The sequence below is a fragment of the Oikopleura dioica genome, chromosome PAR (genome assembly GCF_907165135.1).
Source record: "Oikopleura dioica chromosome PAR, OKI2018_I68_1.0, whole genome shotgun sequence".
NCBI lineage: Eukaryota > Metazoa > Chordata > Appendicularia > Copelata > Oikopleuridae > Oikopleura > Oikopleura dioica.
The window spans coordinates 9,830,741-9,855,196 of record NC_137293.1 but is presented as its reverse complement, the minus strand read 5'-3'; the positions used below and the strand labels follow the sequence as shown (position 1 = coordinate 9,855,196).

The 24,456-nt window shown below is 42.7% G+C and overlaps 14 protein-coding genes across 15 annotated transcripts; 6 read left to right on the top strand and 8 right to left on the bottom strand.

Annotated features, from left to right (window-relative positions):
* Positions 1–18: 18 nt before the first annotated feature.
* Positions 19–577, bottom strand: LOC145705574 (gamma-secretase subunit pen-2-like). The gene is made up of 3 exons (XM_081783057.1): positions 396–577; positions 235–350; positions 19–171 (listed from the first exon to the last, which is right to left on the bottom strand). The coding sequence occupies exons 1-3, from the start codon at positions 563–565 to the stop codon at positions 146–148; spliced, it is 312 nt and encodes a 103-aa protein (XP_081639183.1). The 5' UTR covers positions 566–577; the 3' UTR covers positions 19–145.
* A 27-nt stretch (positions 578–604) lies between these two features.
* On the bottom strand, positions 605–1,619 carry LOC145702175 (peptidyl-prolyl cis-trans isomerase A-like). The gene is made up of 3 exons (XM_081779386.1): positions 1,370–1,619; positions 1,085–1,326; positions 605–961 (listed from the first exon to the last, which is right to left on the bottom strand). The coding sequence occupies exons 1-3, from the start codon at positions 1,573–1,575 to the stop codon at positions 810–812; spliced, it is 600 nt and encodes a 199-aa protein (XP_081635512.1). The 5' UTR covers positions 1,576–1,619; the 3' UTR covers positions 605–809.
* Positions 1,620–1,726: 107 nt separating this feature from the next.
* Positions 1,727–2,577, bottom strand: LOC145702176 (uncharacterized). The gene is made up of 4 exons (XM_081779387.1): positions 2,454–2,577; positions 2,206–2,354; positions 1,903–2,144; positions 1,727–1,861 (listed from the first exon to the last, which is right to left on the bottom strand). Exons 1-4 carry the CDS (start codon positions 2,508–2,510, stop codon positions 1,728–1,730), a joined length of 582 nt encoding a protein of 193 aa, XP_081635513.1. The 5' UTR covers positions 2,511–2,577; the 3' UTR covers position 1,727.
* A 47-nt stretch (positions 2,578–2,624) lies between these two features.
* Positions 2,625–4,147, top strand: LOC145702173 (E3 ubiquitin-protein ligase parkin-like). Of its 2 annotated transcripts, none has more exons than XM_081779385.1 (5): positions 2,625–2,825; positions 2,875–3,008; positions 3,093–3,443; positions 3,488–3,919; positions 3,964–4,147. In XM_081779385.1, the coding sequence occupies exons 1-5, from the start codon at positions 2,699–2,701 to the stop codon at positions 4,132–4,134; spliced, it is 1,215 nt and encodes a 404-aa protein (XP_081635511.1). In that variant the 5' UTR covers positions 2,625–2,698; the 3' UTR covers positions 4,135–4,147. The 2 variants fall into 2 exon arrangements, with proteins under 2 accessions (XP_081635511.1, XP_081635510.1); XM_081779384.1 differs by having other exon boundaries at positions 2,875–3,041.
* Positions 4,148–4,347: 200 nt separating this feature from the next.
* On the top strand, positions 4,348–5,495 carry LOC145703140 (hyaluronidase-2-like). Its single transcript, XM_081780456.1, is given in 4 exon segments — positions 4,348–4,697; positions 4,738–5,038; positions 5,078–5,280; positions 5,282–5,495. Coding segments are annotated over 4 exon segments (1,038 nt in total). The 5' UTR covers positions 4,348–4,368; the 3' UTR covers positions 5,487–5,495.
* Positions 5,496–5,547: 52 nt separating this feature from the next.
* On the top strand, positions 5,548–6,937 carry LOC145703977 (D-serine dehydratase-like). The gene is made up of 5 exons (XM_081781395.1): positions 5,548–5,662; positions 5,701–5,998; positions 6,042–6,316; positions 6,355–6,601; positions 6,644–6,937. The coding sequence occupies exons 1-5, from the start codon at positions 5,589–5,591 to the stop codon at positions 6,776–6,778; spliced, it is 1,029 nt and encodes a 342-aa protein (XP_081637521.1). The 5' UTR covers positions 5,548–5,588; the 3' UTR covers positions 6,779–6,937.
* A 2,611-nt stretch (positions 6,938–9,548) lies between these two features.
* Positions 9,549–11,033, top strand: LOC145705841 (uncharacterized). The gene is made up of 3 exons (XM_081783338.1): positions 9,549–10,020; positions 10,064–10,375; positions 10,471–11,033. Exons 1-3 carry the CDS (start codon positions 9,549–9,551, stop codon positions 10,881–10,883), a joined length of 1,197 nt encoding a protein of 398 aa, XP_081639464.1. The 3' UTR covers positions 10,884–11,033.
* Positions 11,034–11,160: 127 nt separating this feature from the next.
* Positions 11,161–12,573, top strand: LOC145705843 (uncharacterized). The gene is made up of 5 exons (XM_081783340.1): positions 11,161–11,281; positions 11,328–11,489; positions 11,717–12,011; positions 12,056–12,351; positions 12,439–12,573. The coding sequence occupies exons 1-4, from the start codon at positions 11,242–11,244 to the stop codon at positions 12,348–12,350; spliced, it is 792 nt and encodes a 263-aa protein (XP_081639466.1). The 5' UTR covers positions 11,161–11,241; the 3' UTR covers position 12,351; positions 12,439–12,573.
* LOC145701721 (uncharacterized) lies at positions 12,374–16,311 on the top strand. Its single transcript, XM_081778938.1, has 6 exons — positions 12,374–12,377; positions 12,439–12,952; positions 13,775–15,099; positions 15,142–15,412; positions 15,453–15,606; positions 15,649–16,311. The coding sequence occupies exons 1-6, from the start codon at positions 12,374–12,376 to the stop codon at positions 15,799–15,801; spliced, it is 2,421 nt and encodes an 806-aa protein (XP_081635064.1). The 3' UTR covers positions 15,802–16,311.
* Positions 16,312–16,396: 85 nt separating this feature from the next.
* Positions 16,397–17,792, bottom strand: LOC145705842 (uncharacterized). The gene is made up of 4 exons (XM_081783339.1): positions 17,530–17,792; positions 16,954–17,483; positions 16,824–16,899; positions 16,397–16,700 (listed from the first exon to the last, which is right to left on the bottom strand). Exons 1-4 carry the CDS (start codon positions 17,703–17,705, stop codon positions 16,583–16,585), a joined length of 900 nt encoding a protein of 299 aa, XP_081639465.1. The 5' UTR covers positions 17,706–17,792; the 3' UTR covers positions 16,397–16,582.
* LOC145705840 (protein Smaug homolog 2-like) lies at positions 17,752–19,767 on the bottom strand. The gene is made up of 8 exons (XM_081783336.1): positions 19,683–19,767; positions 19,026–19,634; positions 18,870–18,982; positions 18,630–18,821; positions 18,369–18,583; positions 18,080–18,324; positions 17,976–18,036; positions 17,752–17,931 (listed from the first exon to the last, which is right to left on the bottom strand). Exons 1-8 carry the CDS (start codon positions 19,691–19,693, stop codon positions 17,830–17,832), a joined length of 1,548 nt encoding a protein of 515 aa, XP_081639462.1. The 5' UTR covers positions 19,694–19,767; the 3' UTR covers positions 17,752–17,829.
* Positions 19,768–19,805: 38 nt separating this feature from the next.
* LOC145705971 (uncharacterized) lies at positions 19,806–21,024 on the bottom strand. Its single transcript, XM_081783476.1, has 4 exons — positions 20,791–21,024; positions 20,660–20,726; positions 20,042–20,612; positions 19,806–19,997 (listed from the first exon to the last, which is right to left on the bottom strand). Exons 1-3 carry the CDS (start codon positions 20,965–20,967, stop codon positions 20,341–20,343), a joined length of 516 nt encoding a protein of 171 aa, XP_081639602.1. The 5' UTR covers positions 20,968–21,024; the 3' UTR covers positions 19,806–19,997; positions 20,042–20,340.
* Positions 21,025–21,053: 29 nt separating this feature from the next.
* On the bottom strand, positions 21,054–23,393 carry LOC145705969 (transketolase-like protein 2). The gene is made up of 6 exons (XM_081783474.1): positions 23,226–23,393; positions 22,734–23,176; positions 21,846–22,690; positions 21,663–21,802; positions 21,507–21,617; positions 21,054–21,459 (listed from the first exon to the last, which is right to left on the bottom strand). The coding sequence occupies exons 1-6, from the start codon at positions 23,244–23,246 to the stop codon at positions 21,292–21,294; spliced, it is 1,728 nt and encodes a 575-aa protein (XP_081639600.1). The 5' UTR covers positions 23,247–23,393; the 3' UTR covers positions 21,054–21,291.
* Positions 23,394–23,421: 28 nt separating this feature from the next.
* Positions 23,422–24,430, bottom strand: LOC145705970 (CDAN1-interacting nuclease 1-like). The gene is made up of 3 exons (XM_081783475.1): positions 24,224–24,430; positions 23,800–24,176; positions 23,422–23,752 (listed from the first exon to the last, which is right to left on the bottom strand). The coding sequence occupies exons 1-3, from the start codon at positions 24,417–24,419 to the stop codon at positions 23,447–23,449; spliced, it is 879 nt and encodes a 292-aa protein (XP_081639601.1). The 5' UTR covers positions 24,420–24,430; the 3' UTR covers positions 23,422–23,446.
* Between the last annotated feature and the right edge of the window lie 26 nt (positions 24,431–24,456).

Below are 24,456 nucleotides of genomic sequence, written 5' to 3'. Positions count from 1 at the left end.
AATTTAACTTATTGAGGCTCATGTGGAATGAGTTTATTGGAGGGAAATTAAAGGCTCGAGTATTTTTCTGTACAGAAGAAAGTTTTGACATTGAAAATGAGTATTTTTTTGATGAAGAGTCACGCTGAGCTTCTTTTGCGGTATTCTATGGGATTCCGACGGGAATGTAGGCTAAAAATTAGCATAAGTTATGCAGCATAACTGACCATGCAAGGATAGAGATGGGGATATTACCTGATAAAACGTCGCCAGTTGCACCCCAAGACGCACGATTCATCTGAAAGACGCAGTTCCAGGCGGTCAGTCCCGCTATCCAAACCGTAGCGCCAATTATTGAGTACATTACATATCTAAAATTTAAGATACCGCAAATACCTAATAACTCGGTTTCTTACTTTCGAATTCTGATCTGCTCGTCGAAGGGCTCTTTGAAATACGCTTCTCGGAAGAACCAAACGCCGTTGACAAGCCAGAGCCAGGGCAGGAGTGCGAAACCGCCGAAGAAAAACTTGCGACAGATTTCAAGTTTATCCGAGTTTTTAACTTTTGGATCAGTCAAATCCATCCCGAGTTTATTCTGAAATTGAGAAATGCATTAAAAATGGGCTTTGGAAAGTTGGAACACCAGTTGGCATCAGAAAAAATAGAGTCACAGAAATCGGGTTAGAATAATAGGAACAAATTTGAGATGAATTATAGAATGGAGCTTCTTACTAAAAGATAGCTCTTGAATATATTGCACTGATAAATTTATAAATACACAATTTATAACTATCAAGAAGTTGGTCATGGAACCTGAGTTAGGAAATTTACAAGTTGCTGGAGTCAAGAGTGTACGAATGGTCTGGATCTCGGCAGCTAGATCTAGCGATTTTGACTTCTTTTCTTGGCGAATCTCGTCCTCTGGCACCGCCAGTCTCGACAGCTTCCATTGACTTTACAACGTCGAATCCAGAACTCACTAAAAAGATGAATCAACATTTAACTACTGAATGTAAGCCCCCTTTAGACTTTCTATGACCAGTTTTAACATGAAAAATTGATCAAGAAACAAGTGTTTTAGATGATTTATTTATCAAAGAACCTTTTCCAAAGACCACGTGTTTTCCATTGAGCCAAGGCGTAGGAGCGGTACAGATGAAGAACTGTGAACCATTTGTGTTTGGCCCTGCATTAGCCATTGAAATCATTCCAATAGCATGAGGAATGGAGAAGTTCTCGTCTTCGAATTTGTTCCCGTAGATGGATTTGCCCCCTGTTCCGTCTCCACGGGTGAAATCACCGCCCTGGATCATGAAGTTTTTGATGATTCGATGGAAAGTCGACCTAAAGTCATTTTGCTTTCTCGCACACGATTAGATGCACTTACCCTTCGTAAGTTCCAACTTCATGACCTGCAGAAAGCTGGCAAAAGTTGTCGACAGTTCTTGGTACATCCTCACCAAAGAGACCGATAACGACTTGTCCGGCAGTTTGACCGTCAATTGTTACGTCGAAAACTGCTTCTTTCGTGACTCGAAAAGATTGGTTTGCGCTGGCCAAACCAGCGAGAAAGAGAGACTTCAGGAATTTCATTTCTGAATGTTTATTTGAGTTTTCTGAATCGAGGGTTTTAGATATTTTGCTCAGTTTAGATAGCTTTTCTAGTGTAAAACAAAAGATGAAAGGTTAATAAAGTGGGCATAAAGAACAGAAGAGGAAAAGGAGAAAAACTAGGGAAAACGATGTTACTCTTCGCCGTTTATATCGATTTCGTATTGATCTTCGTTGAAAATTTCTCGGCAACTTGCTCTTTCGATTCTGAAGGTGTCGTATTTTCCATAGCGCTCCACTGTCTTCACGACATCCCAGCCGTCGACAACTATAAAAGGCTAGAAAAGCGAACAATAATAAAATTCTAACCTTTTCCGAAAACAACATGTTTACCATCCAGCCAGGATGTTTTCACAGTAGTGATGAAAAACTGGGACGAATTTGTATCTGGGCCTCTGTTGGCCATCGAAACGACTCCAGTGCTGTGAGGAATGGCGAAGCTCTCATCGGGAAAAGTGCGCCCGTAAATGGAGTAGCCTCCTTGTCCGTTGTGTCGGGTAAAATCGCCGCCTTGGATCATGAAATTCTCGATCACTCGGTGGAACTTGGATCTTAAGAGAATGTTAGTAAGAATGCCAGAGTGCTGTAAAATCTATCACCACGTACATTTACCCTGCGTATTTTCCGACTCTTGCTGACCCTGAAGCGAGTTTGCAAAAGTTCTTGGCCGTTTTCGGGACTACCTCGCCAAAGAGACCAATTTTGATATCGCCCACTTTTCTCCAGCGGTTGTAAATGACGAATGTTACTTCCTCAGTCACCTAAAAACAAGAAATTAAGGATGAAAGTGAGGAATTAAAAAATAAAAGCGTCATTTTTTGGTAAATTATTACAACTGCATGATAATTATGGCCTCTTACTGTATAACTTTCAGCAGCAACTGCAGCTAGAAGTCCCAAGGTCTTGAAAATCTTCATTTCTGGCGTTTTTCTCTTTCTGGCTCAAGTTTGGCGAGTTGTTCTCCATTTTTAGTTCAAGTCCGAGCGCCCGGGGAGGAGCTGAGTGACTCACAACTTGGGAAAATCGTGGGCGCTACGTCGAATTCTCAGAAATCTCTTGATGGGCGATCGCTGCTGATAAGAGAGTCTGGAGAAGAAAGGTGGAGATGGATGAAGAGCGGAAGTTGGTTAGGGAGAGAGTTCTTTGCTCGCTTCTGAAAAAAGAAAATGGGAAAAGGATCGATTTGGAAATTGAGCGAAACTGTTCCGTGAAAGATATTCTTGATTTGTGCCGTATGTTCACATTTTTGATCCTTCTTCTTCACCCATACACATCTTTCAGAAGCACCAGATTCACGGCTCATCCTTACAGGAGTCGAATTGACTCCAACGACCGTTCTATCCGATCTCTTCTCCTTGGAGCATTTTGAATTCATCCTCTTCCCGCCTGAATCTCGAGGACATATCCTTTCAACGGTAAAATTACCTTGCCCCGTACTGATTTTTAAAGTATGTCGTTTGATTTCCCTCAAAATGTCCATTTGTAACGTACTCTTTCAGTATTTGAATTCGATTGTCTTTGGCAAATCCGTTGAGCACCATCCTCACTTTCCTGAAATCAACTTCGCCATTTGCAAAGAATGCGTCAAAACCACTCGAAGCCCAACCCCTGCATATCCCAAAATCACCTGCTCTCAATGTCAAAGCTACCTCATCTCTTCAAAGCCCAGATGCTCCTGCGAAGTTCCAAATCCTTCGAAAAATTCAATTTGTACAGAACACGATCGTGACCAAATCATCATTCCACAACTTCGTCTTCCCGAGAACATCCGGCTTCAAGGAGGCGGTTCTTCAAATTTGTGCTGCATTTGTTTCGATGAAATAAGACTAGAACCCGTCGTTGTTTTCCAGGTAAACACGCTTAATTTCTTCCTTGATTTCAGTTCCATTTTTAGAAATCTGGACTGCCCTGTCACGTCACATGTCTTCCCTGCTACGAGCGTTACGCCGAACACTCAATCAAAGAACGAAAAAGCCCAGCATTATCCTTCAATTCCTCCGGCGTGATGCTCGCCTGTCCGGCCTGTCATTCAGTTCCTGATAAAACCTGGAAACCCCAGATTCTTCGACTCTTTGGAGATGAAATTTACGATCTCTACGGAACAATGTCGACAGAATTCTTCCTTTCCAAGCAAGAAAATAGGCTCTTTTGCCCAAAGCAAAGCTGTGGAAGTGTATTTCTTGTGGAGACAAAAGAAGGCGGCATTATAACTTGCCCAGTTTGCTACTACCAGTTCTGTGCTAATTGTAACGAAGAGGCTCATCAAGGCGAATGTTCGAATGCACCGAGTAATGATAATTCTAAGTCATTGATTGCAAAAATGAAGGTACAAGTTGGTCCGAAAAAGATTTCTGTTAAAACTTTTTTTAGAAATGCCCAGATTGTCAAACCCCAGCGGAGAAAATTTCCGGCTGCAACCACATGACCTGCCAGGCACCATTTTGTGATACAGAATGGTGCTGGATCTGTTGCCGTGTTTGGTCTCTTCAATGTCAATTGGAACACTGGGGACTTCATGATCCTGGCACAGAGATTGATTAACCGTTAAACAATAAAGTAGCACCTCTGTAAGTTCCAATACTGTATTGGTAATATAGTTATCTTAATAAAAATATTAACATAAAATCATATGTATATGCTCTAGCATCGTCAGTCGAAGCAATATTACATGATTTATGCAGGTGTTAATCGCTCAACCAACGCTAAGATCTAAACAAGCAAAACCATCTCGTATCGAAGGAAATCTCGGCAAATAACTAGATACTGCATTTTCGAATGAGAGAAATTCTAAAGTTTTTTGGGTTCCTTGGAGCCATCGAAGACCCGTCTTTTCGAGTTTTTTGGAACACCCCCTCAGAGAACTGTCCGAAGCATGGCATAGACTTGCAATTGGAAAAATACGGAATTGAAGCGAATGAGAATCAATCGTGGAATGGCTCTGTCGTAAATATTCTCTACTCGCATGTGATTGGAACGTGGCCTTACTTTGATGCAAATAGTAATGCTGTCAATGGAGGGCTCCCACAACTTGGCGATTTGGATAGACACCTTGATAGTGTCGCTAGAGTTGTTACCGAAATGATTCCAAATAAAGAGTTCAATGGGTAAATTGTCAAATATAAACCAGAAAAATGAGACTTTCAGCATCGCAATTTTGGACTGGGAGCAATGGGATCCACTTTGGGAGCGTAACTGGGACAGTCGACAAATCTATCGAGACCAGAGTCTTCTTCTAGCAAAGAAGATGTATCCAAATGCGACCGAAGATGAACAGTTAGATTATTCTCATCGTGATTTCAATGATGCTGCAAGAGAATTTATGCTGAAGACATTGAAAACTTGTCAGAAGCTTAGACCCGGAGGAAAGTGGGGATATTATAGATTTCCTGATTGCCATAATCAATTCAATGGAGAGATGAACTGTGATGGGAGAGCAGTGACATGGGTACTTTCAAGATAAATATTGATCGTATAAATCTTCTAGGATGACGAAACCGACTGGTTGTGGTATGAATCCACCGCCATTTTTCCTTCAAGTTATATTCCGCTTGCTCAAAAAAATTCTCCAAACATCACAGCGTATACGTTCTCAAGAACAGGCGAAGCAATCCGTGTTCGGGACAAATTTACACTGTCATCTCCAGTGTTTCATTATCAACGAGTACAGTATGCTATCATATCATAGCATTGCTATGAAACCAGAGTTTCTCACAAAAGATGACCTTGAACATGCTTTCTATGGCATAAAAGACCGAGGTGGAGACGGAATAGTACTTTGGAATAGCAACTTGGAAGACTTTCAATTGAAAACTGGGCCAACCTGTGAAGCAATGAAGAATTATATTGAAACGACCCTAGGGCCTCTTGTTTTAGAACTGAAAAGTTTGAAATAAACCGACAAAATCTTTATGCTTTTATTGCCAATAAATCGTGACTCAGAATCTTCTTTTTTTTAGCAAATATTGATGTTGGGTGAAAGATCGTAAGAGATAAAAATGAAAGCGTTTAATTTTGAAGATTTATCAACTCCTGCGTTTATCGTCGATTTAGATGTTGTCAAACGAAATTGGTAGATACAACTTGACATTTTTTGTAAAAAAAATTAAGTCAAAATATGATCGACATGGCGAAAAAGTATGACTGTGTTTTGCGTCCGCATATGAAAACTCACAAAACGCTTGAAATTGGAGAATTGATGGCTCCAAGTAAAAAGAAAATTTCAGTCTCGACTCTAGCAGAACTAGAGTTTTTCGCAAATGGTGGTTTTGATGACATCCTCTTTGCGATACCGATTACTGAGGACAAATTGAAGAGGGTGAAGGCTATTCATGAGCAGAAAGACGTGTCGATTTTGGTGAACACTGTTGAGGTTCTCGAGATTTTGGAAGATTGTAACAAGCCATGGGTAAACAGCGATATTACTGGATAATTTGATGACGAAACTTTAGAAAGTGCTAATCGAGGTGAGCACTGGCTATGAACGAAGCGGAATCAACGTCGAAGAGGAAGCTAAAATTTCCAAAATACTTTCACGATTATTAGCAGCGCCAGATCGGTTCACCTTCATGGGCATTTACAATCATTGCGGACATACTTATTTGAGGAATAAGGATTCGACAGTCGAGAAAATTGAAGAGATGAACAAAGAAACTGTGGCCAAGCTGAAAAAACTAAGAGATCACTTGGAAGATCAATTCGAAGATGCTGCGCCTATATTCATCGGGTACAAGACCAGTATTTGTAGGTTTTATCTTCTCGTAGCACTGGATCTACTCCAGGTTGTGGACAGCCCGTAGACGAATTCGGAGAGCTCGACGAACTACACCCTGGAAACTACTGTTTCTACGACTACTGCCAAGAAACTCTAGGAAGTTGTAAAGAGGCCGACATCGGCGCCTTCGTTCTATCTCGAGTTAACTCTGTGTTCGAGAGCTACATCGTCATTGACGCCGGATTTTTAGCAATTTCAAAGGATTCTCCCGAGCTCGATTTCGGAAAAGTTCTAGCGGTAGCATTTTTCTGATAGAAAGGACACTCTAAGATTTATTAGCCTAATGATGATATGTTCATATCTGGAATGAGCCAAGAAGCCGGAAAGCTCAAACTAAAATCTGGGGACTTTGACCTCAGGAAAGATTTCAACAACCAATTTTTTCACCCCCAAATTTATTATGACATGCTTTAAAATCATGCCAAAAGAACACGCTTCAAAGTCGGTGACTTCATTCGAATTGCTCCAGCGCACAGTTGTTTTACTGCAGCTCTTCATCCTGAGTATTGTCTTTTTGAAGAAGGAAAGTTCGCGAAGAAAATTTCGCCCTGCCGCGGCTGGTGAAGATAATTCTGAGAAAACAAAATTGTTTTGTCATCAGTCTTTAATATAGCTTTCGTAGATCTCTATCATTTTGTTGTGGGAAATTGGCAATTGCTTTCAAGTCAATACCATGACGACTAAAAGAGAAGCTTTACGATCACTTTGTTTCGTTTCTAATTATGAATTTCGTCAGAATCAATTATACCGCATGAATAAGTCGGAATTTCAAAGGTCTTAGATTTTCAATTCAATGACCTTATTTTGTCTTAACGGATCAGAAGTCGGTGCTGAAAATGGGCCATATTCACGAGTGACTTTTTAAGAGAGAAATTTTCCAACATTACCTCAAGCAAGAGAAATAAGCATGCTTACGTTCGATTTAACTTCAGGTATTTTAGACAATGGTTTCGGTTATAAAATGGGCCTTGAATGCCAAGCTCATATTTGGGGCGACGGTAACGTGGAGCTCTATAAAGCCAGATTGCGTTGCTGACTCTACTCAAGCGTGTTGTCCAGACACTGCTTGTGTTCTTCCAGCAGGAGACACTTACATTCTTGATGAATCGATGACCGTTGGAACACTCGATATTGAAGGTGATTTCAAATGGGACACATCTAAAGATGGGCTTGTCTTGAGCAGTTGTTGGGTTCTGGTCAAGCCGGGCGCAACGTTCGAGCTTGGAACAGAGGCAGACCCGATGGAAAATAATGCAGAAATTTATATTCGAAAACCAACCCCGGATTGGCATCCGATCAATAGCGACTCGACTGGATTTGGATTCCACGATGACTACGGCAGCAGATTTTTCGTAGCAGAAGAAAATACTGCTGTCTACATGCACGGAAGGAAACTCGACCGAACTTGGACTTTACTTTCAACCGATGCAGCTAAGGACACTAATGAGCTCTTACTACGAGATGATCCAACGACAATGGGCTGGAAAGTTGGTGATGAACTCGCAGTCGCCATGACCAACAGAGATCGAGGATCTAGAGGCATTATCACGGCAATTGACGGACGCACTGTTACTCTTGACACACCACTAGCAAGTACTCATTGGGGAGGAATGCGAGATATTCAAGGATACATGCTAGAAATGGCTGCAGAAGTCATTAATCTGTCACGAAATATCAAAATCCACGGACCCGACGAGAACTTCATGAACCAAACTCACCCTGATTGGCATAACGGATTTCATTTCGGAACATTTAATGCTGACAACCATGATGACTCTGTATTCGATATTAGATACGTAAGAACGCAAAACTGTGGCCAATTTGACGTAATGGGACGATACTGTTTCCATTTTCATTTGAAAAAACAATGTCCTCGATGCAAATGGATCGGCAACTCCGTCTTCAACGCTGTTCAAGGAGCGATGGTTATCCACGGTACTCATCAGTCGCTTCTCGAAGAGAACGTCATGTGGAACACAGCCTCAGTGGGAATATACACAGAAGACGGGAATGAAATGAACAACACCTTTACACGAAACGTCATGCTATGCGAAGATATTGCAATTTGTCGATACTCTCATCATCAGTGGCAAGGAGAGTCTGGTGTCAAAGAAGGTGGCTTGTTTTGGTTTGGCATGACAAACAACGCTATTGAAAACCGCGTAGCAGGACATGAGCACGGTCATTGGACTCGAAACACTGGAAATGGAAAGGGGCAAGCAGCCGGAAAAGTTTGCACGCAAAGTGCTCCATTCGGGATTTACGAGCGAAATACTTTCCACGATAATGGTCGATTCGGGGTTTACCCTGATAACCAGCATCCAAGACAACTTTCACGTGATGAGGACGGTTATGTTGATGATTTCAAGACATGCAACAGATTTAAACCTGATGGGTCCGACAATGGTCACGTGAGCTACATTGATGACCAGTTCGACTGGCACAACATTTTCAGCGGCCAGTACGACGCGCGCGATATCTCTTACCGAAGATTTGTATCAGTCGACGTCAACAGCGCCATCTACTGGAAACGCTCGAAAAACATGGCTGATCCAACCGCCTATCACATTGAGGACAGTCTTTACTTGAGCGAGGACTATCTTCACCATTCTCTTATTCCAGGAATGAATCATGTATTCCGAATTAAAAACACTACATTTTCTGGTCAGAAACAGCATGGTGGGGGTGGAGCTTTAGAAGCGCCACAACACTGCGGACTTGGAATGAAACAACATGGTTATTGCCTTGTGCATATTCTACTTGAAGAAGTCTCTTTCAACTCTCCTCGTCATGTTAAATTTGGTGCATCAGGTGGCTACCCTGTTGCTCCTAGTTACATCACAAATGATGATTCTCTCGGCGGATACTCTCAAGTAACTGCGCCTCAGATGAACGGTTACGGAGAATTTGCAGGATGTACCAACGAGGTTCCGGAATTCGTCGGAGGATATGCTTGCGATAATTCGGTGAAAAGCCGTATCATGATGATCTGGTCACCTGACATGGGAGAGTTAACTCTCTCTGGACCAGGATATGATCCGAACCTTCCGTGTGATGATAATGTGGGATGCATAAACAACGGTAAAATAATGTGGACAAACGATGGGGAACTCCTGGAGACTTGAAGTACGGAACTGGTTACGGTGCCTGGGTTAAAAACGGAGAAACGTACCATCTTCATGGCATGAGCTGGCAGGGGGATATCTACGTTATCTACTCAGATCCACTTCTTGCTACTTCAACTGGCGCTACTCCTGAGCAAGAATACATCGACCTTGTTCTCCATATTGGAGATCAAAATATAACGTGCCGCGCTTCTGCTTCAGACGATCGTGCTTTTGTTGCTCAGAACGGCGTCGCTCACGGCATCGTTGGTGGAGACTGTACCGATAAATTCTGGACACTTGCTCAAATGTCCGGAGTCACTACGACAACAACAACTACGACAACCACTACGCCAGTTACTTGGCACGAGTGTCCCTGTGGAAACACATTTTTCGATGCGAGATGTGAATTCGGAGGAATCGGATGTCATCACTGCAAATCTCATTGCAGAATTTGTGATGAAGATGAATCCGTTAATGACTCTATTTACATTCCCTGCTCGGACATCCCATACTGGCCTGACGGCCCAAATGGTCCAACAACGACTACAGGTTAAAAATTCCATGACACCACATTACGCGACATCTTATTTAGGAACTGGAACATCAACTACAACAACCGTTACTACAACAACGACTACTTTTGTGCCACCGCCACCAGAATACTCTTGTGACGAATGCGGTAACACCAAGTATGACTATCGATGCTGGGAAGGTAGCGTTGACGATCCTTTCGGTGGACTCGGTTGCAACCATTGCGGCCTTCCAAAGTGCCGACTATGTTACGATGGAGAAGCCGGAACGAAGCCAGACAATAATCCATATGTTTATTGTTTCCAAATTCCAGATGCACCTGGAGGCACAACTACCACGGTGTCTTCAACGACAACAACAGTAACCACAACAAGTAAGCTGACCATTTTTATAGTTCCAGCGCTATCTAGTCCGTTTCTCGATTAAAAATTTACAATTGATTTCGAACTACTATTTGATTTTTGTAAGCTCCCGAAGGACCAACAACACCACCTACAACTACCACCACTTCAACATCAACTTCTACCACCACAACAACTACAGTCGATCCACCTGAGTACACATGCGACGATTGCGGAGGCACAAAATATGATGCTCGATGCTGGAGTGGTTCTGATCCTTTCGGGGACTTGGTTGCAACCACTGTGGAAAACCTCACTGCAGAATTTGCTATAGCGGTGCCCCGGGAACAAAGCCAGAATCGAATCCATACATTTATTGCACTGAAATTCCAGATGCTCCCACGACAACGACAACAACATCCACGACAACTACAACTACGACGACGACAACAACAACAACGACTACAACAAGTACGTATAGATAGATCGGTGATCATCCACCACCAACAGCGACAAGTTATTCATATCAGAAAATTGTAATGTCAATGACATTATTCCAGAACTTGATAGATGTTTATAAATATGAATTTTTAATATTTTATCAAAGCCATTTTACGATTTAATTTCATGCGATTATAATCATCAAGATATATTTTTTAACAGGTAAGTTTAGTCAGAACAAAAATTTCAGGAGTACTTGAAATGTAGTTGCAAGTACAGTAAGATAAATCTTGGAAAAAAATCTCGGAAACTGTCTCCGGGATGTCGGACATTTCAAGTGCGCGCTGTCATCTACGACTGAAATGAGCGGAAATATATCTCAAGTGCTAGTCTATAAAAGAAAAAAAGGTTCAACCGAACTGCATCAAAAGAAATCCTACAAGATTGAACAAAATCGATGAGGATAGCGAGTTATTCCTCAGTCTTTTGTGGAGTAGGTAAGTTAGAGACATTCTGATGCCTGTTTTTTAACTTTTTTTAAAGCTCACGCGACTGCATCAGGTGGTATTGCTGGAAGAAGCGGTTCCGAGGCTGATGACCCCTTGCAGACATGTGCAGATATGGGAACAAAATGGGCCCCCGACGATACGGGATTGTCTTCAAGATCTGCTTCCCGACTCGGGAGAATCGACACAACCTTCGAAGGTTCAGGTTCAAATCTTTTTCAGTAAAACTCTCTATAGAGGTTAAAAGACTTCTTTAAAAATGTATTTTTTCTGCTTTTGAATGTATAATACGTGAGTTAAAAAAGCTCTATCAAAAATCTTGGAGTTTAGGACCTAAAATTTAGGGTTGAACCATAAAAATTTTTTGGCGGTAGAAAGTTGCGACTAGTGACATAAAATATTATATTTATTTAATATGATTTTTAGGAACTGTCTTAGAATTGCCAGACCGAGAAACATTCATGCTTCAAGATGTCTATCTTCCTCAATCACTTTCTCTTTACTCGGAATGGGAGGAAGAACCAGAGGAGCCAGATGAAGATCTGCTTCTTAGCAAAAAAGAGAAGAAAAAATTCTACAAAACGATGGTTCGTTCAACACGTGTTGCCAAAAAGAAAAAGAAAAAGGGCAAATACGAAGAGGAAGAGGAACAAGAAGAACGTGTCATCGGAGGTAAAAATGCTGTCGAAGATCGATGGACATGGCTTGTTCGATTCCCAAAGTAAGATTAACAGCGACTTTGTTTTGTGAACAACTATTATTTAGACTTGGCTGCTCTGGTTCAATTCTTTCGGAAAACTGGGTACTTACTGCAGCCCAGTGCTGCCAAGGCCCAAATCCTCACGCTTATGAAACCGTCACGAACGACTACGACCAGTATCTGGATACTGGAGATGAAAAAACCTACTATCCAGACCAAATTTTGAAGCATAAGGACTTCATGCGAACAGAGGAAGGAGAATTTGAGAATGACTTCTGCTTACTTCGCTACAAAACAGACTCATTGGATCTTAGTGACAGAAATATTACAGCGCCGATTTGTCTTCCAGCTCAGGAATGAGGTGTTCCCTAGTAAAAGCTTTTATGAGTTTTATTTTCTCAGAATTTTATACGACCTGAACTGTATTATAACCTCAAAAAGGATGAAGCATTAGACACGAACACTACTACTGCAGACTGCTACGTCGCTGGCTGGGGTCTTACTGATGCGACTGATTCTTCTTCTTTCGAAGGTAGACTTCAAGAAGCGCATGTCGATATCTTCGAGGATGCCTATTGCAACAGTACTACGAGATACAACAGAACGATACACGATTCCTTATTCTGCGCTGGAAACGGCGACGGAACAATCGATACTTGCAAGGGTGACAGCGGGGGTTCACTGATTTGCGTTGAGGGCGAGTCGCCAAAATTGGTCGGAGTTATCTCTGGCACAGGCTGTGGGGACGAGGACAAACCAGGACTCTATGCAAAAATTGCTTCTGTGCGAGATTGGATCGACGATATGATCAATGGCAACTGGACTGACGACACTGATTACACTGAGCAAACTACTAACATAGCTTGTGGCGGAGACGTTATTGGCTATGATGGAACGATTACGATCGGGAATGAGTTCACGAACAACGAGACTTCTTTTTACCATGATCATCTTCAGTGCACGTGGACAATCACTAGGCTTATTAGATGAAAATTCGGGTCATTTTTATAAGTTAGTTTAGGGGTTAAATGACACAGTTTTGGAAAGCCCAAAATCTGAGCTTTCATTTGGGCACCAAATCAAGGGGTCTGGTTTATGCCCGCAAGGCAATTCATGAGACCGGAAGTTCCGAAATCGGCACTAGATCTCTTCAATCGAATTTTTCAGTACCGGTAGTCACTCGAAATGTCTCCAGAATAGGCGCGTTAGAAAGCCTAGTGTCTGAGCTTTCCAAAACGCAAATAAAATCTAGCTGCCCTGCTACCTAGTGGCCGCTAGGGGCGCTAGAATAGTGAATTTTAAGGATTTCTAGGAAGAAAACGGGATAATCTTGGTCTCAACCGGTTGGTTTTGTCACTGTTAAACGTCACTTCTGAGATGTTTACGTCTTTATTAACGAATTCAAACCTTTAATTTCGACCAAATAAGCAAGTTCTAGTGCAAGAAATCCCATTTACGGTGCCAAATTTGAGTTTCTAGCGCCCCTAGCGGCCACTATGTAGCAGGGCAGCTAGATTTTATTTGCGTTTTGGAAAGCTCAGACACTAGGCTTTCTAACGCGCCTATTCTGGAGACATTTCGAGTGACTACCGGTACTGAAAAATTCGATTGAAGAGATCTAGTGCCGATTTCGGAACTTCCGGTCTCATGAATTGCCTTGCGGGCATAAACCAGACCCCTTGATTTGGTGCCCAAATGAAAGCTCAGATTTTGGGCTTTCTAAATCTGTAACATATGACCCCTAAACTAAGCTAGAAAAATGGGCCAAGTTTTCATCTAATAAGCCTAACAATCACTGTTCCAGAGGGATCTCAAGTTGAATTGGAGTTCACCGATTTTGACATCGAGGAGCACGAGAACTGCATATTCGATCGGGTACAAATTCTTGATGGCATTCATAAAAAGTGGATCGGAAGCGGCACAGACTCTGGATCAAATGGAAGATCGTTGAGATATGATGAAGACTACGATAACTGGGTTGATGAAGACGAAGACTTCGTTATTGCTGGAGGTCTTTGCGGAAATCAAACACGTGAGCTCCCTTATCAATCTTCAGGAAACACCATGACGGTCATCTTCACCTCCGATCTTTCTGATGGAGGCCTTGGTTTCAATGCAACCTGGAGAGTCGCTGAAAACAAACAAGATGACAATTGCGGAGTAACAGTTGCAAACGGAGTGACTGGTTCTTTCCCCTCTCCAATGGGCCCAATGAAACCGGGACAGCCGGCAGTTTACAAAAGCAATGCAGACTGCCAATGGACAATCGACGTTGGCGAACTCCAAGAAGGACAAGTCGTTCAAGTTTGGTTCGACAATGGTTTTGAACTGGAAGAATCAGAAAACTGTCAATATGATAGTGTCAAAATAAGCTCGGAAGACTCTTCTCTCAGCCCGCCCTCTGATCCAACAGAAGACAGAATTATCTGTGGCAAGAAACCTGAGATTTATACATTCACGAGAAAGACCCTAAAGATCCAGTTCACGTCAGATGCTCGAACAGAGTTTGCTGGGTTCAGGCTCAACTGGGCTGTCAAAGACACTATGTTCCACTTGACAGATCCTACCCTTGGTATGTCGTGGACAATTTTCACTCGCCCAAGAACTTACCAAGAAGCCGTTGCAGACTGCGAGGGGATTGACAAACAACTTGCCAAGATCGACAGTGATGTTCAACGAAAAGCTCTGATGACGGAGCTCGCTCGAACCGGTATCAATGGCGACTTTTATTTGGGTCTCAAGAGAGCCGAACAAATTCCGACACTTTTTCAATGGGCTGATGGTCAACCAATTTCCGGCAAATACTACAGCAACTGGCACTCATCAGAGCCAACAAAGCCATCAGAAGAGGCACTGAACTGCGCTTACTTTGGAACTGCCAGTGCAAAGGGATATCAACCAGGAAAATGGATATCTGCTAAATGTCAAGAGCAAAGAGGCTACATCTGTGGAAGGAAAACGATCGCGCAGAAGGATTGCACCGAAGACCAACTTCCTGAAAACACAGGACTTGTTGTTAAGAGCTGTCGAGGAAATCTTCCTGGGTTCAGAGGGTCAAGTTGCCTCATCGCATGTTCAGAAGGAATGTTTTTGCGCCCCACTATTCCTGGTAAGAAGTTCGATTAGATAGTTACCTTTAACTATTCTATAGGAGGCAAGCTGCCGAAAAAAATTAAGGCTACATGCACGCCACTTTCAAAGAAAATCCCAGACAACTTCCGGTGGAACATGAAAGGTCTCGGAACATTCATGTGCTCACCAGATTGTCCCTACGCATCACCACAGCCAAAAGGAATGGTTCAATTTGTTGAACGAGATATTGACAACACAACTTCAACAACCGACTCTGCACTTCTTGTTCGATTTCAGTACCCAATGAAGCTCCCAAGCAACGGCTGGTCTGTTGTGCTCAACTTTTCGAGGTAGACTAAACACTCAAATATTATCTAAAATTATTCCCAGAAATATCACGATGGCAACATTTTCAAGTGAAGTTGCTGAAATTGCCAAGATCGACTCGAGTAAATCAAGAGTTGTTCTGACGAACAAAGATTACAACTCAACTCCAGTCACTTCAAAAGTTCGCGGCTTTTCCTTCATCGTTCGGGTCTCTCAGGTGAAATTTTAGCTGAAATTCTTATCTTATTATTTTGTCTAGCCTCTGAGTGATCTGGAACATCCTGATATCCTGCTGGACAAACTTGATCCTGCTCAGAGTGCAGAACCTGTAAATCTTGAAGAACACTTGATTTCAACCAAGTTTATCGAGGGGCACGTAACATCAAGCGTGAACATGACTTGCATTGACTGAATGCTCAGCCTTCGAATTGATTTCGAACAAACTCACTAACAATTTACTAACCCTACTAACAATCTACTAACACAACTAACCCCACCAGCTTTACTAATTTGTACAAACTAACAGCACGACTAACCCTACTAAGCTATTCCACTAACACTCGAGCATCTGGAGAAGCGCATGCTTGTATATTTATCATTTATGTGTATATAAGTTCTTTCTTTCTACTTCTACCAATTTGGTAGTACCAAACTCTATCTTTTTTCACTTTCTTCTCTTCTACAGTACAAAACCACTTCTATCACAAAATTACTCTCAGACAAACCAACAACTCACTTGCACACAAAACTACTCACACTACAGAACTACAAAACAACACAAAAACCACCACCTCCATCACCACTCCACACAAACATACATCCAAAACACACTACAACAGAAACACAAACATCACTTTTTACAGACGACACAGACTTTTCCTGATCTGCGAATGAAAACAATAAATCAAACTTATTGAACAAACGTATTTTTTTCGAAGAAAAATAGTTGAGATGAGAGAGAAAAACCAGTGCCTAACTTAGCAAGGCTTTGATCTTCTCGCTATAAATTTTGATGGTTTGTCTTTTATTTTTTAAATATCGTGCACTGTAATCGTTAAAATAAGTTTACTTCTTGAATGAATTTTATCCATTTTGAACGAAGCCTTCAAGTCAGCTAGTCTTATAAGGAACGCGCTAGAGCAACAAAAAAAAGAACGAGTCACAACTTGGAGCTGATACGAGCAGGGGATCTTTTAGTTCAAGAGCAAATTTTTGTATTTCTTGGGATCGAGTCGCTCGATGACAACTGAGCACTGTCTCATTCGCCTGAATTTCCGACTACTGATGCCAGCTGGAAGCTTGAGTTTTTTCCTGAAGGTAGACATAAATTGCAGCTTTAAATTCTGACAAAAAGTGACAACGAAGAAGCAAGATGTTCGTAGATGAAGATAATTTATTAAGTGTAGCAGTGATAAAGGTAAAGAAGAAACTTACTTTAATTTAACCTTTTTAGATCTGTTGATAACCGATATCCGTTCGGCGGCTTTTTCTCCGGAAGCTCTCTTTCGTTCTTGATTTTTTGTTAAAAATAGTGATTGTAATGGATATCCAGTTTGTTTCTTACGGTGATTAGCTTTGTCGGGTATTTGCTTCAGCGGGGGGTTCTTGGGCCGTCTCCTCGTTAAATTTTCACTTCTCGACCCCTTTCCGTTTAATTTTCCAGGAATCATCGTAATTTCCATGTCCTCCTCTTTTTTAGTAATCGACCTGGGCATAATCTCGAGGGACATAAAGAGTGGGAGATCGCCGGCTTCTTTCCTCAATTCTCTTAGATCTTTACGAGGGTCTTTCTTCATCTCCGGTTGAAGGCGAATACAATTGTTCGGTTTGTTGACGGGGAAATCTTTGTGGAACTTCTGTTTCTTGCGCATATTGAGCATGCCCATCATCGTGGGGAAATTGGGCGTCTGGCAAGTGAGAAGATGGTCGACGAGAAAGATCGCTCCCTCTCGGCGCGAGAAGCGAGAGTACGCATCGGATTTGTTCAGAGTATGATTTAGTAATTGGAAGGACTGTTTGATAGCCTTAAAAGTGTCGTTTGGCTTCGCTGTTAGCCGAGTCTCCTCGATAATATACTCGTCGTCTTCGTCAGGACTAAAATATGCTTGAATAAATGAATAGTGCTAATGAATGAAAGTACCTATACTCTCTGAATTTCATGTTATCGAATAGCCCGACGAGATCAGCGAGCGCTTGCGAAATGGAGTCTGCATCGTCGAAGTAATCGTTTATCCGACGTACTGTAGCAAGTGGGCCATTTCCAAGAGTAAATTTACGTCCAACAAAACCACTTGCTCTACTCGATTCGCTAGTCATCGCCGCATTTTTGGTTCCGCTCCAATTTGTCCAAAAATATTCAAGTTCTGAAAACGAAATGGCGTAAATGGCTTGTCAACCCATTTGACTTGAATGGTGCACAAACATGAACTTTCTTTTCTTTCTAGCTTGGAAGATAGAGATATGAGTTGGAAATGTTCGAATCAGGATCATATCTGTTGCTGAAATCTCCAGTAAGAGACGCTGTCGAGCTTTGAAGGGATGGCTAAAAACAACGTCACAAATATCAATCAGTGGCATGAGTCTTACATGAGGACGAGTTAGTGACTGCTGTGAACTGTGTTGGATTAGGGACTCTTGAGACTGATGACTAGAAAACCCGGTTAAAAATTCTTTAAATTTGCTATTGGAACCTTGTTGAATGGTGAACCATGTGGGTGACATCGAGACTAGAAGCTCTTTTGTGGAATATTTTTGGTGACATGGAGCCAGAGGCGTTGTTGAAATTATTGTATGGGTTGGTCCAAGGAAGAGATTGATTCTGTCCTTGCGTTGCTGGCTGGCTAATTCCTCGCATATGCCGAGACTTTCCACGAGAATTCGACCCTCCTCGAGACGGGATTCGGCGATTTTGGAGCGAAGACATTTTTGGCTTCCGCTGAAATTAAGAGCTGAGATTCAGTCAACTTTTTTCTTGTTTACCTTTGGCATGTGCTGATAGATAGCGTAAATCTTTTCGTACCAATTTCGAATCTGTTCACGCTGCGCTTCAGTCAGACAAGCTTTTCTCATTGCATCTTCTGCGATTCCAACGAATGTTTTCAAGTTCTCTTCGTCGCTTTCATAGAAATGGATGTTTGCGTAGAGTTTTCCAAGGGCACTTGTAAATTGACCAGGCAAATCTTCTTCATTCGCAACTTAATAAATCGAAAAATAATAAAATAGCGAGATGAAATACGCTACCAGGTCGCTTTAGTGGGGTTTCGATAATCTCCTTCATTTCTTTCAGCCTTTCCCGAAGCTTTCCAGCTGATAGCGCCGAACCATATGTTGGAATGTCTTTTTCGATTTCTCGGAGCTTATTTGAGCGCTGCCGGAGCTTGGCAACTGAAGAAGCAATTTTCTTCCTCGCGCCTTTTGTCACATTTTGTTCCGCTGAAATGAGAAGTATTACAAAATATTAAGAAATCAGGTTGCACTCACCTAGTCTATCTTCTGTCAACGCCAACATATCTTCGTAAGTCAGCTTCGCAAAAAGATATTGGTATTTATGCAGGCGCAACGACTTCAGCCAGTTCGGTACGTCTTCCATTCCGCTAATTTTTCTGTTAAAATAATGCTTTTTGATTAAAATGATACCTGTCCGGATCGAGGAATGTATTGATATGATCGAGATGAGCGAACTCATTTGGGTCATCCGAGTCGCTGGAGCTAATAAAATTATCAGAGAGAAACTCTTCTTCTGAGAATTCGTCCGAGCTCGTCACTTCGATCTTTTCCTCCCTCTGCTCGCGGAATATCATCTTGCTCTGGAGAAGAGCAGCGAACTTCTCGAGGTCGCGTTGGTCGTTTTTGAACATTGGGTGAATAATGGCGATGGAGAGAATCTGACGAGACTCTTCAAGCAGTTTCTCTTCCTTGATTGCAAATTTGAGCACTTTGCTCACAAGATCCATGTAGCGTTGCGAAAGTGAATTTCCTTTCACTAAGGGGAGGTGATCAATAAGAGCAGACGCAATTTTCGGCGCATCTTCTTGCAGAAGCCGCTCTGACCAAAGTGAGTTATTCGCTGCGCCCTCCAAGCTTCTCGTATCTTCGTCGACATTGTTAGCCAATTCGGACAAGATCGTAATCACGAATTTCTTGTCGATATCTCTGGTGAGTAACTGCGCCAGAGAATAAATAGCGCAAACTTGCTCAGAACTTCCCCAGCGCGAGTTCCAGTTCTTGAGCGTCTGAATCTGCTCTCTACAAAATATGAGCTCAGGTTTCTGCGCTGCTGAAATTGCAACTAACCTGTAAAGCATTTTCCGGTCGAGTAGCTTCGGTACCCACCGCCCGGGGGAATTCAACTTGTAGCCAACTGATCGAGGCCAACAAAATCTGAATAATGCAGACTTGAGACTACTCAAATTTAAGTGGATTCGGCAGTATTAAATCAGAAATGAGCACAACAAGAAGGTTAAAAGTTAGCTAGAAGAAAAATTGACTGGTCCCCTGATTGTTTGCTATTTTTAATGAGGCTCAGCTGTTTATTACTGGCTGGATCACGAAGAAGGGCGTGCACAGCTTTTATGCTGCGCGGTTGAATGCCTCCGTCAAGAATTTGCTCTAAAATTTTGACTGAGAAACTACATCAGATCAGGATAACGTACCATCAACAGTAAAATAAAACTTCCTTTTGAGAGCGTTTGTTACCAAGAGAAGCACAAGCTCGTTCGCCAAACAAATTAAAGCTTCTACCACGATATCTGACAGTTGAATTTTTGCTTTGTCGGTTCCTCGTAAGAAGTCAAGAAAGCGTTCGACCTTGACCTTCCGTTTTACGAAGCCATATTTTTCCATCTTCTGATTTTTCAACGGGAAATTCTTTTTACTGGGGTCAATATGTCAAATGACTAGAATGTAATTGGATAAACAAATGAGCAGAAATGAAATGTGAATATTATTAACCTCATCTTGAATCTACCGCATCATTAGTCTTGAAGATATTATTTCTCTGTTGAGTTGCGTATCCATAAAAGGATGCTCGTTGACAATAAACATGATGCTCATATTCTTGGGCCGAAAGAACATTTATTCTATCAGACATGATTTGCAATTTCTTTAGCTTCAACGGATCATGACTCGGATATCGTTTAAGTTCTCTTTGGATGGACTTCTTAAAGTCCCAGATTCCAATTGCTTCAAGAACTTCTCCGACTCTATCTTGTTTACTGGCTTTATCTAAATTCGTTTCTGTTAGACACTTCTCAGAGTGCATGATTACGCACCTCGCCCTCCGGTATCAAGCGCGTGCATAAACTTAACGATCCTCAAAATTAGATTCTTCTGTGATCTACGTGATGGATCTCAACTGACTTTAAATGAAAGTTATTCTGCTGAACAAGTGAGATCCGTGTCTGAGAGCAAAAAGGATATCTGAGATCGATGGCTCGACGATGGAAGTGTCCGCAATGACCCTTTTGATCTCAAGACGGACGAGTTCCTCGATGACCTGGGCAGACTCAATGGAAGGGGTCTCAATATCACCAAAAACGAACATCATACAGCGAACCTCGGCAGAGAATGAAGCCACCATGGCTGAATTACAGTTTATATTTTTCAGTACAACTGCTTTTTTCCCGAATTATTCTTTCAAACATAGAAACGTTGAAAGTGTAAAGATAGAGCTCAATCTGATTTTATTTCATTGCATGAGCGACAGTATAATTGAATCAGAGAGCAATTATTGGTGCACCAATGTTGCGTGGCAAATGAATTTGAACTTTCCGAGCGAAGGAGAACACGTAATTTTTCTAGAGTATTGTAACTTTACGAAACATAATTTTGTCAGGGCAGTTCTGTCGCGCCTCTTGAAGGGGTTGATTCAGGAGGCGATGATTATTCTTGTCATGGAGCGAAATTAAAAAGATTTGACGGCTTCGATGATAGCTGCGGCATCAATTTTGGCAGCGGCCATAAGCTCGGCGGCCTTACCGGATCGGGAGACGCCGGGAACAGCGAGCGATTTGACCTTGGCGCCGAGGCCTTCAGAGCAGACGACTTCGGAGACTGCAGAGTGGAGACCACCCTGAGAGACATTACTTCAGTTAACTGGATTCAATTTTAGTGACTTACATAAGCGTAATGGTCTTCGACTGTAATGAGCTTGCCGCCGGTCTCTGCGACGGCTTCTTTGACGGCGTTCACGTCCATTGGTTTGATCGTGAATGGATCAATGACGGAGACCTAATGAATCGGATCTGCTAGAGAAACATTTCTATGGTTGAGTACCTCAATGCCTTCCTTTGCGAGGGCCTCGGCGGCTTCAAGAGCGTTGTGGAGAGTGATTCCAGATCCGAAAATAGCAGCGGCTTTACCCTTTCGGACAAAGTGAGCTTTTCCAGCTGCGAATTCAGCATCATTAGCGTGGACTGAAATTATAATTTATGAGGTGGAGATAAATTTGCGTAGCACCATTGACTGTGGCTGGCCGAGAGGTTCTGATGAAGCAAACACCCTCAGTGTTGGCGGCGATTTCAACCGCTCGCTCGCAGGAGACAGCATCAGATGGGTAGAAAACGGTAGATCCAGGAATGGCGCGGAAGAAGGCAAGATCTTCGAGAGCCATCTGAGAGGGGCCGTCTTCTCCGATGGAGACACCAGCGTGGGAGCCGACAAAGTTGGCGTTAGTCTTGGAGATAGCTCCCATTCGGATCTGATCCGCAGCGCGGGAGAAGAAGGCCGAGAAAGTAGAGGCAAAGGTAATAGCTCTGTTTCGACAAGCAGCACCGATAGTGACACCAGCAAGAAGCTGCTCGGCGATGAAGCACTCGCCAAATCTTTCGGGGTATTTCTTCATGAAATCGATGGAGAAGGTAGAGTTCTTTGTGTCTCCGTCAAAAGCGATGACCCGATCGCAGGAGTCGCCGAGCTTGGTCAAAGCGGTTCCGTAAGCCTTTCGAGTGGCAACCTTGTCAGTCTTCTCGTAGCTAGGTGGGGAGGAGAGCTTGACATCAGTGGCGAAGGATCTGTTTTCAACAGCGGCGACTGGAGCTCGAGGGGAGATTTTGGCATCAGTGTCTTCCATGAGTCCTTCGATGTGTTTCTTGATTTTGTCGCAGAAGTCCTGGCTCATGGGCTTGCCATGCCAGTTGTCACGATCCTCCTGCTCGGGCATGTGTTTACCCTTGAAAGTCTTGGCAACGATAAGAGTGGGTTTTCCTTTAGTAATCTCGGCTTCATGGAAGGCCTTGTCGATGGCGTTCACATCGTGACCATCGATCACGATTGTGTGCATTCCCCAGGCTTCACCTCGCGCTCTTGATTTAAATTGATCGATAAAATTTTCACAGCATTAATTACCTGTAAATTTCCATCTCGTGGCCAAGAGCAGTCGCTTCACTCTGTCCAAGTCGGTTGACATCGATGATGGCACAAAGGTTATCAAGCTTGTAGTGAGAGGCAAACTGCATCGCCTCCCAGACGGATCCTTCGGCCGATTCACCATCTCCCATCATGCAGAAGACTCTGTAAGGGGCCTTGTCGACGTTCTTTCCAACCCAAGCCATTCCACAAGCGTTAGCGAGACCCTGGCCGAGCGAACCAGTGGCGACATCGACAAATGGAAGGGTCACTGGCGGATGGCCCTCGAGATCAGATGTATATTTTCGAAGGTTGGTGAGTGGCTCGGTCAAGTGACCGACTTCCTTCATCGCGGCGTAAAGAACTGGGGCAGCGTGGCCCTTGGAAAGGACGAATCGATCGGCAGCAGCGTCTCCTGGGTTGCTGACGTCGTATCGCATGTACTGAAAGTTGCATAAAGAGATAGAATATAATTGCCTTCGAAGTTCAAACCTTTTTGAAGCAAACGGACATGATGTCCGCGGCAGAAGTGCAAGAAGAAGGATGACCAGATCCGGCAGTGGTGGTGCTGATGATTGAATCGATTCGAAGTCTGTGGCCAGCGTTCTGGAGCTCGATAGCCTCGGCCTTGAAAGCTTCTGATACTCGCTCATGATTGCAGCTCTGAAATTGATCGATTTGAGTAAAATTTGAATAAAAGTGGAATGTTCGAATCACTGAAAGGGGTGTTCAAAGTTTGGCAGAAAATGGGCAACTTGTACTTCGGGAGCGAGTTTCTCTATGTTCTCTTCGTAGCCAGCCCAGTAAATAACGAGTCCAGGGCCGAAGCGATTCCAATAAGATAGCAGCTGAGTGTCCAGGTAAGATTTGTGGCTTTTAGCGTCGCCGAAGAGGGCTTTTGAATCGATCCAACAAACTGGTTTTCCGTTTATAGCTATAGGTACCGTCAGCCGGAAATCAGGAGTAACGTCTTGGCCCATTCGTCGTTGGGCTTCTTCGTCAATATACGCGATTTTCTTCTGAATATGAAGGTTAGGGGCTGAAAGAAAAGGGAAGAAATTATTACCTCTTTGAGCTGCCTTTCAAGAATCTGCTCGTAGTCCTTTCCAACAACGTGCCTCAATGAATCAGTAATAATTCCCTGTAGCTGGTCCTGTGTTGAGCAAACTATCGCCTCTAGTTGGAGCTGAACATTCTTGATCGAATGCGGATTCTTGATGTATTGTTGAATAATCTTCTTCGAAACGCTAGCGCCAGCTTCTTCCGCTAGAAATCGTGTCGCAATCGCTTTGAATGTCATCCAAGGAAAAAGTCCTCGCTCTTCTGCGAGTTTTGGGATCACCGGCTGTCTCCGTTGATTGATTTTGAGGCCTTCTTCGACTCTCTTTTTGTAGACATCGTACAGTTTGTCACAGTAATCGTCATCTGTCAATTTCCTCCCAGCTAAAAGTTCGAATTTAAATATTTTTGAACTAGAATCTTCGATCTACCTGCTGCATATTTATTTCTGATGCGTTGAGAATATATCGAGTACAATGATTCTTTCGGAATACGAGGAAAATTCTCCTGCAGTTGATCGAGAACTCTGTTCGACGGCGTTTTTCCTCCCTTATCAATTAAATCGTGCACACTCTGTAAAATTGTCGGCGACAAAACTCGCATTATTGAGTCGCTCGTTTTACTCATCCCCTTTTTTATAATCTAAAATAGACATTATTAGAAA